Here is a 14,576-nt window from a genome sequence, read left to right on the forward strand (position 1 = left end):
CTTAGGCATTTTCACATTTTCATCTAAGCCACTGTGCCACTGGAAGTACTCGTGGGTCTTTGCTTCTGTATCTGAGGAATACACAAGAGTTGACAGTTCTTAAAGATGAACAAAGAAGTCAGTTCTTGTCGGCATTTAACCACTTGCCAACCGGGCACTTTTACCCGCTTCAAGCCCAGGCTAATTTTCAGCTTTCAGTGCTGTCACTGTACCCATAGGAAATTTGTATCATTTTTTTCCCACACAAGTAGAGTTTTATTTTGGTAGTATTTAATCACCATTGTTTTTTTTTTTTTTGCTAAACAAACAAAACAAAAAATTTTTTTGAAAAAAAACAAGTTTTTCTTTATTTCTGTTATACAATTTTGCAAACAGATCATTTTTCTCCTTCACTGATGTGCGCTGATAAAGCTGCACTCATGGGCACTAATAGGCAGCACTGATGGGCACTGATAGGCTGCACTGATGGGTACTGCTGAGGTGGCACTGATGGGAACTGATAAGCAACACTGATGGGCACTGATATGTTGCACTGATGGGCACTGATGAGATGGCACTGGTGGGCACTGATAAGGGGTCACTGATGAGGCTACACTGATATGCGGCACTGATAGACAGCACTGATGGGCACTGATAGGTAAAACTGATGGGCACTAATAAGCAGCACTGAAGGGCACTGATAGGCAGCACTGATAGGTGGCACTGATAGGAGGGACTGATGAGGAGGCACTGATTGGCAGCACTGATGGGCATTGATTGAAAGCACTGACTGGAACTTATTTGCAGCACTGATGGGCACTGTTTGTACTGTACTGATAATCAGGGCACTAATGATCAGTGCTCTGATTATCAGTGCAGATGTCCTCTTTCACACTAGCTGGTTACCGTCCCTTTCCCCCTTTCAAGCTGTGACAGTGTGAGGAAAGGAATGCCGATAACTGGCAAGTGTGTTTACATCGTGATCAGCTGTGATTGACCACAGCTACTCATGTGGTAAAGAGTCACTGTTATTGGCTCTTTACCCCGATCTGTGATCAGCTGTGTTTGAAGGACACCGCGATCACAGAGAGCACCAGGTGCCCGCCACAGTGGGCACCCTGGGGGGCGCAATCAAGGTAGGACGTCATATGATGCCCTCCCAGACACTACCTGCCTGGAGTTTGCATGTTCTCCCTGTGTCTGTGTTTCCCCCCACTCTCCAAAGACATGCTGGTAGGTTAATTGGTTCCTGTCTAAATTGGCCCTAGTATGTGTATGTATGAATGTGAGTTAAGGACCTTAGATTGTAACAGTGGCGGCCTGTCTATTAGGTATGGATGGATGCATGGATTTCAATATGGATGCATGGATTCCAATGGGGGGGTTTGAAGCACGTAATTAGAGCCAGGGGCTCTAATAGGCTTCAAAAACGGGTGGGTCCGGGGTGCAGAGCAGTTGTGTGACAAAAGCGAATGAATATTCGCTATTGTAACACTTTTTTTTTTAAAGATATTTTTATTAGTTTTATGACAAACAGACGGACCAAAAACAGTGTAGGAAGTCGGCTTTTTGGCCGCAGCTGCGGAAACATTCAGCCGTGGGCGACAAACCCATAGTTTTCAACCTGGTTGGGGTGAGGTGCGATTGATGGAAAATTTTTACCTGTATAATGTGGTCTCTTGATGAAATAACTAATGTTTTGTACGTGTCACTAAACTCCGTCCAGTCCTCCTGTGCAAGGGAGACATCCATAGAGTTCCATTTTTCCTGGGCCCTACTAAATCTGGATTTAAAGTCAGCCATTAGGGCAGCGTAATAAGTAGATATAAGTTTAGTAGGGTCAGGTTGTCTCAGAAGTTTCTCTAGTGGTGGTAGATTAGTTGGGTCATCTAAGGAGCCGAACTGTGCACTGATAGCATGTCTGAGCTGATAGTAGTAAAACAGGTATAAGTGCGGCAAGTCAAAGTCAAGTCTGAGCTGATGGAAGGATTTAAAGCCTTGTGCAGTGTACAGGTGACAAAGGTATTTAATTCCTTTGGAGTACCAATGTTTAGGGTCAGGTAAAGAATAAAGTTCGCTATTGTAACACTGATTCTCCTCCCGGCCAATCAAGAAGCGGGTCATGAGACCCATCACATGATTGGGTAAAAGGAGATCCGATCGGATTGACCGCCAGGAGACGCTGGGGAGCCAAGACAGCAGCCACCCGCAGCCCGGAGAGAAGCTGCCACCCAGAGCGCTTCCCGCAGGATGAGGTAAGTGCGGGCCGACCGGGGGGGGCTTCTGTCCCATCCATGACCCAACCCACCATTGGATTGTAAGCTCCTGGAGGGCAGGGACTGATTTGAATGTACAATATATATGCGAAATACTGCTCAAATTAACAGCGCTATATAAGTACTTGTAATAAATAAATAATACAAATATTTGTAGAATGGAATCTGTGATAACACTGATTCTCCTCCCAGCCAATCAGGAAGCGGGTCATGAGACCGTCACCCGAATGGCCGAAAGGAGATCTGATCGGATTGGCCGCTAGTAGGAGGGAGGAGACGCTGGGGATTCGAGACAGCAACCACCCACAGCCCAGAGAGAAGCCGCTGCCCACCGCCCGGAGCACTGCCCGCAAGATGGGGTAAGTGCGGGGCTGACCGGGGGGGGGCTTCTGTGCGGCCCGCCACTGGATTGTAGGCTCCTTGAGGGCAGGGATTGATTTGAATGTACAATATATATGTGAAGCACTGCATAAATTAACAGCGCTATATAAGTACTTGTAATAAATAATACAAATATTTGTAGAATGTAATCTGTGATCATAGCTGCAAGAATAACTTTGCTGGATGCACACAATCCTGTCTTCTACAAATTAAAAACGTACCTGGCAAATACCGCTGATGCACATATCCGGAGAGTCTGTGTTACACCGTGTACCATCTAGAACTTTTGGAGCAAGTTCGACAACTAGGTTTTTCCCCACCGCTTGACACTTCAGAGCACAGGGAGCTGTGGCATCATTATATACCGGCTGCCATTCATAATACTGCCCCTGGTACTTTACATCATTGTGTGCAGAACACTGCTGGGCCCTGAAGTCTCCAACATCAGAAGGACAGTCCTGCAAAACAAAAGTGGAACTTTAGTCAGAAAATTAAGTTCTGCTAGATAACTTCAGGCTGGACCCTTTTGCAGATATAGCTATGTAAAACATTAAAAATATGTGCCTGTATTGTTTAAATCCAGTAATACTCTGCACATGCTCAGTTGCTCTCTATTTCTAGCCATTTTTAGGCACTGTACCGGATTTGTAGAGGCCGATCTGCTGACAGCTTTAAAGCGAAATGAAACCCTCCTATCCTTTACAGTCAAGAAAGCTGCTTCTGTTTGATCTGCAACTGCCATGGTGCTGCACAAGTGATCAGTTACAACACCAGCCATTCGATGGTTTGACAGTTTGGCTGAGGACACAAGCAAATGTGACAGTTAGCAAACCTGACATTCCAGGAATGTACCAGTATTTTGAAACTGTTAAATCGATGGGTTTAGTTCCGCTATATTATTTACTGCTGTTCAGAGGCTCTGGGCTTCAGCAAAATGGCAGCCTCCAGCAACAAGAACAATGCTGGAGGCAATTTAAAGCACAAACTCATTTTGGTGGCATAATTATGAATGTGGAATGTACGTTCCTTGCTAAAGAACATTATTTTTATCAAGTTGTTATGGGTAAAGTTCCGCATTAGGAAGCCATAAGAAATGTTTAAATGTTACAAGAGGTTCCGTTTACTCTATTAAGAAAAAAAAAAGTATTTTATATATATATATATATATATATATATATATATATATATATATATATATATATATACACTATCTCAGGCAAGAAAATGGGTAATGTCATATAAAACATTTGTCTACAGGTGTTTGTGAAGACATGAAATGGGAAACCTCCAAAGCATTATAGAAATGTGTAGGCCGAGATAGATTTAGCTGTCTTTCCAGCAGATTAAAAGCCAATCAGTCATTTACCACTAAGATATGAAACTACGATTTTTTTACTTGTGTGTTTCTTTTAGTCAACTTTCAATCATTATGAACTGAGTTGAAAAACAGTTAGTGAAAACAAGTTGGGGGTCAAGCAAAAAATCTGGTTGTTGCTTTTAGCATGTAAAATATAACTCTAAGTACATAATAATAGCGTACAGAAATTGGGTATTACTTTCGGTCAGATTCTGTTACGGGTTCTGTTGAAAGCGGTTTTAAAAACATGGACTAACCTTTAAGTAAATGAAGAAAAATGCATAGTAAAAACATGAACTTAATGTACACGGCCAGAAACGTATTGATGTGCAGATCTAAATGACATTGGCCTTTCAGTAAGGTTAACATCTCAAAACAGGACTAGAGAGAAAGATGTTGTGTGCTGCCACAGAGATGCTTGACTCTTCAATAAATGTGCTAACATCTGGAATAAATAGACTTTGTTATTACTGTAACTGAGAATCATGATCGGGTAGATTTTACCCAACCTGTAGCTGGTAACTTTAGCTGTCTCCCAACATTAAACAGCTTTACCGTTTTGACCAATGTAATAATTCACAGAGCTTAATCCTGACAGGCTATTCTCAATAAAATGACACCTGTATCAACTATGGTAATTGAACAATGAAGACATTATAGGGCTTTTTAAAGCCAATAAATAAGTATACCATGAATGTCTATCTAGAGATAGAGTTTTATCAAGTGCATTTAAGATGCTTATGCCAACATTACAACCTCTATGGAGAAGATGTATTCTTAGAAAGGTACAAATAGCTTATTCACTGGCATTTGACAACTGATATCGCAAGCAATTAAAACAGCTGTGGTAAAGGCTTTAAATACCAGAACCCTTGAGGACATCACCACTTGATGAAACATGTTGGGGTGGAGCCAGACTAGCTGAGGTCACCTTGTTCTGCACTTACAGCTGATGGGTATTCGGAATGTTTGTGCCGATTGGCACTATGGTATATTGGCACATATGAATGTTTTTAATCCTTTTAAATTAACTAATTTTACTATACGCTATAGAGATATTTTGGTTCTGCTTTCATATATACAGTAAAACCTTGGATTGAGAGTAACTTGGTCTGACAGTGTTTTGCAAGATAAGCAAATTTTCTTAATAAACTTTGACTTGATAAGCAAGCGATGTCTTGATATACAAGTAGCGTCACGTCACAACTGAGTATAAAAGAGAAGAGAGGCGCCTCTAAGTGTAGCAACATAGTTACATTTAATGAAGGTACAACATTTAGCAACTCACATGGTTGATGAATAAAACAGACACATCTAAGTGTGCAGGCATCCTACGGGGTAAAGCTGTCCACATAGACCAATCTCCGCACCGCCATTGATGTCATCCATTCCACGCTTCCATTATTTCTTATGGCTTTGATATACGAGTGCTTCGGATTACAAGCATGTTTCCGGAATGAATGATGCTCGCAATCCAAGGTTTTACTGTATATCGATCCTTGGTTATATGTGAAAGGTGGAGGCTGTAAACCAGCCTGGAGGGGGGCATATTTATATTAGTAAGCTGCATACAGTATGACCACTCAATGTTTGGGGGTCATCCGCCCTCAGTAAGTGCTCTTTGATCACACTGTGGTGGTGTGTATTCACTGGGAAGATTGTGCCTACAAAGTGGAACACAGATTTTTTCCTGGCACTTCATGGGAATGTTTTGTGATTTTTGATTCACTGTATTTTAGTATAATGTATACATGTATTTTTTTTGCAGAAGAGGCATGCATTCGTTTTCGGAATTCGTTTTGTATATTCAGATTCCTATGATATATTCAGATTAGTTTAGAATGATAATATGACTTCTACTGCTGCTGTCCCTCCTTCCCCCTCAAATTTTAGTTTTTGCCCTTGTTTCCTCTAACTCAACTGTTAAGGAAAACTCAAATGTGAAATCAAACAGTAAATAGACCACCTGCATTCTTTTTATTCCATATGTCCTTATGCAGCTTCCAGCTTCTGTCCCCACCTGCTGTCTGTCTGACCTGTAACACAGAGCGGATGGGAGTGCTCTGACATTCCTCCACAACTCTGTGCTACAGGTCTGACAGGTGGCGAGCAGGCAGGCAAACAGAGTGCAGACTGAAGCTATTAGTTGCATTAGCTCGTATGACTGAAGTGTTGGAATCCAATATGTGCCCTGCATGGTAATGCTAGTTACACTACTGATGGTTTGTCCCATCCCCTGTAATTGCCATTTTTGACTGTCAGATTTGTGTGTTAATGAAAGCACAACAGGTAGAAAACTATGTTAGGAGGGTCTCAGAAATCTACAACTACTGTGTTAATGCTAGTGACAGACTGTACATAAATGTAATTTTTGATTTTGCCCATAGTTCCACATTAAGTGCTAAGAAAGCTGTCATAATTTTAGGACTGCCGTTTTCGCCTTGTTCTGGAATACTGTCTGACACCTGAAGGTGGGTCTGTTAAACAGGGTGAACCCCAAAAACAAGACAGAAAATACAAGGCAGGCCCTGCTGTTCATATACATTTTTGTAATGCGTTTCGTCATCAATAGGCAACGTCTTCAAAAGCAGGAAGTTCACTTGCATACCATATATTAAATGGTAACTTGAATAAAGTGACATCCCCCCTCCCCACCTAATCTTTACAGATGCAAAGAGATGAGAAGAGGCCATCAGAAAGTGATTACTTAAAGTTGCAAACTCAGTAAAAGACTTTATATAATCACTGGGAGTTCGCTCAACTCACTGGGGACATCTTGTGGGCATATAATTTATTACCATAATTTAGAGGCCCTGCTGTGGCCCCTAAAAGTACATACAACCCTGCAGAAGATGTGACTGACTTGTGATCACCTGATGAGCCAACTACCTTAAAGTGAAAACAGAAACCAGTAAGACTATCACAAACCTTTGGTTTAACATCCATATCTGTAAACATGTTAGCCAGGGTTATCATAAGAGAGGAGACAGGTAAGGATGCCTCCATTCTCCTATGTAAGAAACATACCCAGAGGTAGCCTGTATGTTTTTGTAAAGATCACCCAGTGCCTAGGTGCTGGATGGCTATGATAAGGACTTCAAGATTTATGCCTGTCTGGTGAATAGAATTATACACCAATCAACCTGCCAAAAAATCTTATGGTTTATGTGGAGGGCAAGAGCAGAACATGAGTGTGTATTTTGGTTAAACATTTAAACTGGCCAAAGAAAGTTTTATAAAATAGACTTCAATGGCTTATCTCAAAGCTTGCAGCACCCTTCATAGCTTTCAGATGTACAATATAAAAGAAGACCATTAAGTAACAGATATAGCAGTACTAAAAATCTCAGGAATCCTGGGGACAGGAGTGCCAAAATCTCAGATCTCTGTGGACGTAGTGTACTGTGTGTCTAGTAATAGTGTATTCCACAAGGATTTGGATGTAGAATAAAATAAAGAATATTCATTCTGCATAAGGTCATAGTGTATGGGGCATTTACAAAAATCAGGTTCTGCAGAAACAAATCCATATCTCCCGTCTGAGCTGAAAAAGAGGGATACCTGCAAGCATAATGTATTTAGATAATGGACACGTACAGTGGGGACGGAAAGTATTCAGACCCCTTTACATTTTTCACTCTTTGTTATATTGCAGCCATTTGTAAAATCATTTAAGTTAATTTTTTTCCTCATTAATGTACACACAGCACCTCATATTGACAGAAAAACACAGAATTGTTGACATTTTTGCAGATTTATTAAAAAAGAAAAACTGAAATATCACATGGTCCTAAGTATTCAGACCCTTTGCTGTGACACTCATATATTTAACTCAGGTGCTGTCCATTTCTTCTGATCATCCTTGAGATGGTTCTACACCTTCATTTGAGTCCAGCTGTGTTTGATTATACTGATTGGACTTGATTAGGAAAGCCACACACCTGTCTATATAAGACCTTACAGCTCACAGTGCATGTCAGAACAAATGAGAATCATGAGGTCAAAGGAACTGCCTGAAGAGCTCAGAGACAGAATTGTGGCAAGGCACAGATCTGGCCAAGGTTACAAAAAAATTTCTGCTGCACTTAAGGTTCCTAAGAGCACAGTGGCCTCCATAATCCTTAAATGGAAGGCGTTTGGGGCGACCAGAACCCTTCCTAGAGCTGGCCGTCCGGCCAAACTGAGCTATTGGGGGAGAAGAGCCTTGGTGAGAGAGGTAAAGAAGAACCCAAAGATCACTGTGGCTGAGCTCCAGAGATGCAGTCGGGAGATGGGAGACAGTTGTAGAAAGTCAACCATCACTGCAGCCCTCCACCAGTCGGGGCTTTTCGGCAAAGTGGCCCGAGAGAAGCCTCTCCTCAGTGCAAGACACATGAAAGCCTGCATGCAGTTTGCTAAAAAACGCCTGAAGGACTCCAAGATGGTGAGAAATAAGATTCCTTGATCTGATGAGACCAAGATAGAACTTTTTGGCCTTAATTCTAAGCGGTATGTGTGGAGAAAACCAGGCACTGCTCATCACATGTCCAATACAGTCCCAACAGTGAACCTGACAGAACTGGAGAGGATCTGCAAGGAGGAATGGCAGAGGATCCCCAAATCCAGGTGTGAAAAACTTGTTGCATCTGTCCCAAAAACACTCATGGCTGTATTAAATCAAAGGGGTGCTTCTACTAAATACTGAGCAAAGGGTCTGAATACTTAGGACCATGTGATATTTCAGTTTTTCTTTTTTAATAAATCTGCAAAAATGTCAACAATTCTGTGTTTATCTGTCAATATGGGGTACTGTGTGTACATTAATGAGGAAAAAAAATGAACTTAAATGATTTTCGCAAATGGCTGCAATATAACAAAGAGTGAAAAATTTAAGGGGGTCTGAATACTTTCCGTCCCCACTGTATCTGTCACACCCCCAGTTATGCAGACCATTAAGAGTTTATATTTCAAAAATGGTTGGTTGAACCCAGAATTATTTTTTTACAGCAATACTTTTCCTTTGTATGAACTTTTCAAAATAGCAAACAAGATAATTCAGGGATAGGATGAAGCATTTAATGCAGAAGAACACTGTTGGTACTTAAGTATTCGATTTTCATAGATACTTGTACACAAGACCAATAAGAGGGACAGCTGAGGAGGAAAATAGGGACAGAGGGATTTGGCTCCAAAAGATGTCCCTCCAAATCAGGGACAGTTGGGAGGTATAGGAAAACATTATTGCTGTGCCACAGAGCTACAGGATGTATTATCATATACACAAAAATGTATTTCAAAGTGTGTAAATCAATGATTCAGGGTTAATGTGTTTGCAGGTAATGAATCAGTCCCATCGAACAATAATAAATAATTAAGCAATGTCATAACTGTTGTATATATTATTGTCAGGATGCTATCCAGTACAGAGATGCCATGACCACGCTTCTGTGTATCTTGTTCCTTGTGTATATCCTGACTTTCTGTTACCCACTCAGCTTCCCCTCTGTCTAATCACTAGTTGTGACCTGAGCTTGTTTAAGGACTTTGCTTCTCCTGATCAACTGTGTATGACCCCTGATTTGGCTCCTGACTATTCTGCTGTGTTCTCCCTACTGATCAACTTTGTATAGTCCAGGCTATTGCTACTGACCACCCTTTATCTTCACATAGTTGGCAACTGTCCTGGATTTCCCGGGACATTCCTGGGACTTACACTCCATTCCCGAATTTTTGGTATCCCGGGAAATGTCCCGAGAAATCCGGTTCTCGATTTTTGACGCCACCGCCACCGCCGCCGCTAGAGGTCTGCGGCCGCCGGCTGCCATCTTAAAGAAGCTCAGGAAGACGGCTGGGGGGGCTAGATGGAGCTCCTCCGTCGCCGCCCACCCTCCGCCCGCTCCGCCTCGCCCCGCTTCGCCCCACCCCGCCCCGCCCCGCTCCGCCTACCCCCGCCTACCCCAGCCCCGCTGCCAGTCTGTTATGGAAAGGGGCGGGGCCAGGGTTCTAGCCATGTGGCCGGTAGACACACTAGGGCACCTCTGAGGTAGGGGGGGGAGGGCGCACTGCACCGCACCGCTGTGGGAATTTGTAAGGGGGGCTCCACTGGGGACACACCTGATGTAAGGGGGCCTCCACTGGGGACACCTGATGTGAATAGGGGGCTCCACTGGGGACACCTGATGTGAGGGGGGGCTCCGCCGGGGACACCTGATGTGAGGGGGGCTCCACTGGGGACACCTAATGTGAGGGGGGGCTCCACTGGGGACACCTAATGTGAGGGGGGGCTCTGCCGGGGACACCTGATGTGAGGGGGGGCTCTGCCGGGGACACCTGATGTGAGGGGGGCTCTGCCGGGGACACCTGATGTGAGGGGGGCTCTGCCGGGGACACCTGATGTGAGGGGGGGCTCTGCCGGGGGCCGGGGACACCTGATGTGAGGGGGTGCTCCACTGGGGACACCTAATGTGAGGGGGGGCTCCGCCGGGGACACCTGATGTGAGGGGGGCTCCACTGGGGACACCTAATGTGAGGGGGGCTCCACTGGGGACACCTAATGTGAGGGGGGGCTCCGCCGGGGACACCTGATTTGAGGGGGGCTCTGCCAGGGACACCGGATGTGAGGGGGAGCTCCACTGGGGACACCTAATGTGAGGGGGGCTCCGCCGGGGACACCTGATGTGAGGGGGGCTCCACTGGGGACACCTAATGTGAGTGGGGGCTCCACTGGGGACACCTAATGTGAGGGGGGGCTCTGCCGGGGACACCTGATGTGAGGGGGGGCTCCGCCGGGGACACCTGATGTAAGGGGGCTCCGCCGGGGACACCTGATGTGAGGGGGGCTCCGCCGGGGATTCCTGATGTGAGGGGGGGCTCCGCCGGGGACACCTGATGTGAGGGGGGCTCCACCGGGGACTCCTGATGTGAGAGGGGCTCTGCCGGGGACACCTGATGTGAGGGGGGGCTCCGCCAGGGACTCCTGGTGTGAGGGGGGCTCCGCCGGGGACTCCTGGTGTGAGGGGGGGCTCCGCCGGGGACTCCTGGTGTGAGGGATGGCTCCGCCGGGGACTCCTGGTGTGAGGGGGGCTCCGCCGGGGACTCCTGGTGTGAAGGGGGGCTCCGCCGGGGACTCCTGGTGTGAGGGGGGGCTCCGCCGGGGACTCCTGGTGTGAGGGATGGCTCCGCCGGGGACTCCTGGTGTGAGGGGGGCCCTGCTGGGGACATCTGATGTAAGGGGGGGCTCCGCTGGGGGCACCTGATGTGAGGGGGGGCTCCGCTGGGGGCACCTGATGTGAGGGGGGGCTCCGCTGGGGACTCCTGGTGTGAGGGGGGCTCCGCTGGGGACATCTGATGTAAGGGGGGCACCTGATGCAAGGACGGACTCTGCTGGGACACCTGATGCAAGGACGGACGGCTGGTGGCAGGCAACGTGGCTAGTGACACGCTCAGGGATCCCACTGATTCTGCATTATGGTGAGTTGAATGATTTCATTTTATATTACAATGTAATAATAGAAATAATGCACTTCAATCATCCTGACACCATAACAACCATGGTGCCGGGATGATTGAAGTGCTAACACCAGGTGTTTGGAGTATCTTTATCTGCTGATTGTTAATCTTTCTAGAATACACATATTTTTATTGTGTAGGATCTGGGGCTGCTGTCCCGTCATTCCCCTCTCCCCCTCTCCCCCTTTCCCTCTCCATCCCTCATTCATCTCAGACTCTAACCACACCCCCTTGAGCCACGCCCATTTACGCCACGCCCACAATGTAACGTAAACCACGCCCATTTTTCGCCGCGCTTGTTTATTTTTCCTAAGCCACACCTACAAACAAATGCCCCGCCCCCTAATTATTGTACGGCTCCACCTACAGCCACAAAAGTGTCCCACATTTTTTTTTTACAATGTTGCCAACTATGTCTTCAATCCTACTGACCACCTGCATATAACCTCAGCTTGGCTCCTGACCCTGATAAAGCTACTCCAGTTCCTTTCCTGCTGACCCTATCTTGCACAACTTTTGCCCACTGTGGGTGTCAGCATCCTGACAGCTGCTGGGTCTAACCTGCTCATCAATAGTGTTTTCTTGTGTTTCTGAGAGACATTTTCCTATATGTCTGAGAACTATCCTGCTGATCACCTTCTATTCCAATCATTTATATTGAAAATTGTACATATCAAATTCCAAGACAAAAGATTGTTTACATGAGATAGGTATTTCTGTATACAATGTGATGTCTCAAGGTACTAGAGGTATGGGCAGAATGATATATTCCAGCAAGTGTACTCGGTACATTTCTTATCTCTATATATTACAACATAATAAACTACAAGAAAAACATGTAACAAAAAAAAATTAGCACATACTTGGGTCCCTGTCACTCCTTTAGGCTTCATGAGGATGAAGAGGAGAGATCCATAACCTTGTGACCATGTGGCCAATGTACATATCGGCATGTGATGTAACATGATTGGGGGAGAGGAGGCTAAACCATGAGTCCATGTTGTAAGCTGAGTCTGATAGAGTCTGATAGAATCCCCATCATCTTTCACATACATCAATATACCATTTAGCTCACTGGTCCCTCAAAAAGGATGCAGGGAAAGAAAAGAAAAGCCTGCAAAATGAAGGAGGGAAAGGGAAAGAAGAGAGGAAGGAAAGATTAAAGGGAGGATGGGCACCCCTGTCATTCCAGGCATAACTGTATGGATAAAAAACAAAAAGATGACTTATCCATTGATGGCACCTTCACCATGAAATTAAATTAATACAGAAAAGGTGCCATTCAAGACAAAGCTACGCCACCTGCCGTTGCGAAACGCGTTAACGTCATCTCGGTCATGTGACGCCATTTACGTGATCCCCCATCCACCAGGCAAACGAGGAGCGTACCACTACTGGCTCCATCTACGGACTAGCCAGGAATCCACCCGGGATCATAGCGGTATATTTTGCGTGCTTCACATCATTAGCGCATCAGTGCCCAGCATCTACCAGCATTGTCTCTTCTAGGGGCCAGGAACGGCCTGAGACTCACAATGAGGATTCCATGAGCGTAGGAAACGGTATTCATCTTTCTCCACCGGCCCAAAGGATTCAGTAATGTAGGACCCTGCTTGTGACTTTAAATATACGTGCGGAGCAAATATCAATTGCCACTATCGCCATCATTGCAATTACTGCACTGTTATTTCCATTTATCTGATATGCTACACATTGCTTAATTGGGATTTTGTCCCATTTTATCTGGACTTGGTGAACACATGTCACTGCACATAGGTACGGTATCCCTCAGTCTTACAGTGGCTACATGACAATCTCTTTACTGGATGCAACATGCATAGATAGATAGCCTGTGACACACCACAGTATGGTTTCCACGAACTCAGAGTCGGCTTAAGTCACACAGCAGAATGTTTATCACCAACCACATTCCCGCATCAGTGTAGAGTACACTCACAGCCTCTTGGGACTCATGTTTTTTATGTCAACAATTACAGGACTATATCTGTTCACCTCACGGGATTTCCCTATGGGGCAGTGGCCATTTTTTACATTTAATTCCTGTGTGCATCATTTTGAGGTGTCATCTCCTGCAGCATCATGCCTTTGCACCATGGCCTGAGATCCTCCACTGCCATTTATTATAATTGCTAGTCCTTATTTAGTAATTAGCGGTCCTACCACATTTTTTTGCTCTTCTGCAGCCCCTGGGGGCCGTAGACACACAGTCCGCCTAAATAAGCATTTTTCCTGAGTGCATTTTTTTGCAGCATCCCTTATGTGGTCTTTTCCACTGGTGGTCTCTGTATGTATATTTTTTTCGGTGTCCGGGCCTTGTTACATGTTTTGTTTGTTTCCCCATTTGTTTGTTTATCCATTGTGTTAGTTCCACAATTCTTCTCGTAGTGTGGAATTCAACAAATGTCTAGCCAGTGTGTATGTTGATTAACTTTCAGTTCACTTAACATATTTTTATCTGTATATTTAATAAACATATTTTTGTATACTTACGTCAGATTACAGTAGTGCCTTTTTGCTGCCCCTGTAGCCACTTTTCCCTCCGGGACATCCCTAATCTTAGGTTCATCCTACCCTCCTTTTTTGCTCATAACTGTATGGATGCCTCATAAGCCTTCGGACAGATATTTAATCCAAGGTTCCCAGACTATCAAAGATGGGCTGCTTATCGAGTAATATCGCTGAAAGGCGTTCATTGGTTATGAAACACGACAACTAAGTTCTCACCAAACCGAAGGGGATCATGGCGCCTTCCAAGATATAGCTACCGCTATCCTGGATGCACTCCCTCCACTGGGTATCTTAGTAACGCCTGTTGTGGTGATTTGATCACATTCACCTGGGTTCGTGAAAATTGGTGAATTTAATGGTGAATTGTAAATGCGAATCCAAAATCACCTGACTTTAGGGCATGTCCACCATATGTTGTATACTGTGCCTTCAATGCCACATCCCCTAAAACATTAGGGGGAAGTGCCTGGGACACATGCCGCCACTCTCACTGGTACCATGTACCTTTGCAATAAAACTTTGTAGTTCGCTTCGATCAGTGAGGTATTAATGTATGATTTTGAAGC

The 14,576-nt window shown here is 44.9% G+C and overlaps 1 protein-coding gene across 2 annotated transcripts in view; it reads right to left on the reverse strand.

The window, feature by feature from the left end:
* ADAMTSL3 (ADAMTS like 3) overlaps window positions 1-14,576 on the reverse strand; it is a 754,066-nt gene that overhangs the window by 284,685 nt on the left and 454,805 nt on the right. For both annotated transcript variants that reach the window (XM_073618577.1, XM_073618575.1), the window contains exon 6: window positions 2,858-3,094. In XM_073618577.1, coding sequence (XP_073474678.1) covers window positions 2,858-3,094 — 237 coding nt within the window. The remainder of the gene's footprint in view (window positions 1-2,857; window positions 3,095-14,576) is intronic.

The sequence above is a fragment of the Aquarana catesbeiana genome, linkage group LG03 (genome assembly GCF_042186555.1).
Source record: "Aquarana catesbeiana isolate 2022-GZ linkage group LG03, ASM4218655v1, whole genome shotgun sequence".
Taxonomy (NCBI): Eukaryota; Metazoa; Chordata; class Amphibia; order Anura; family Ranidae; genus Aquarana; species Aquarana catesbeiana.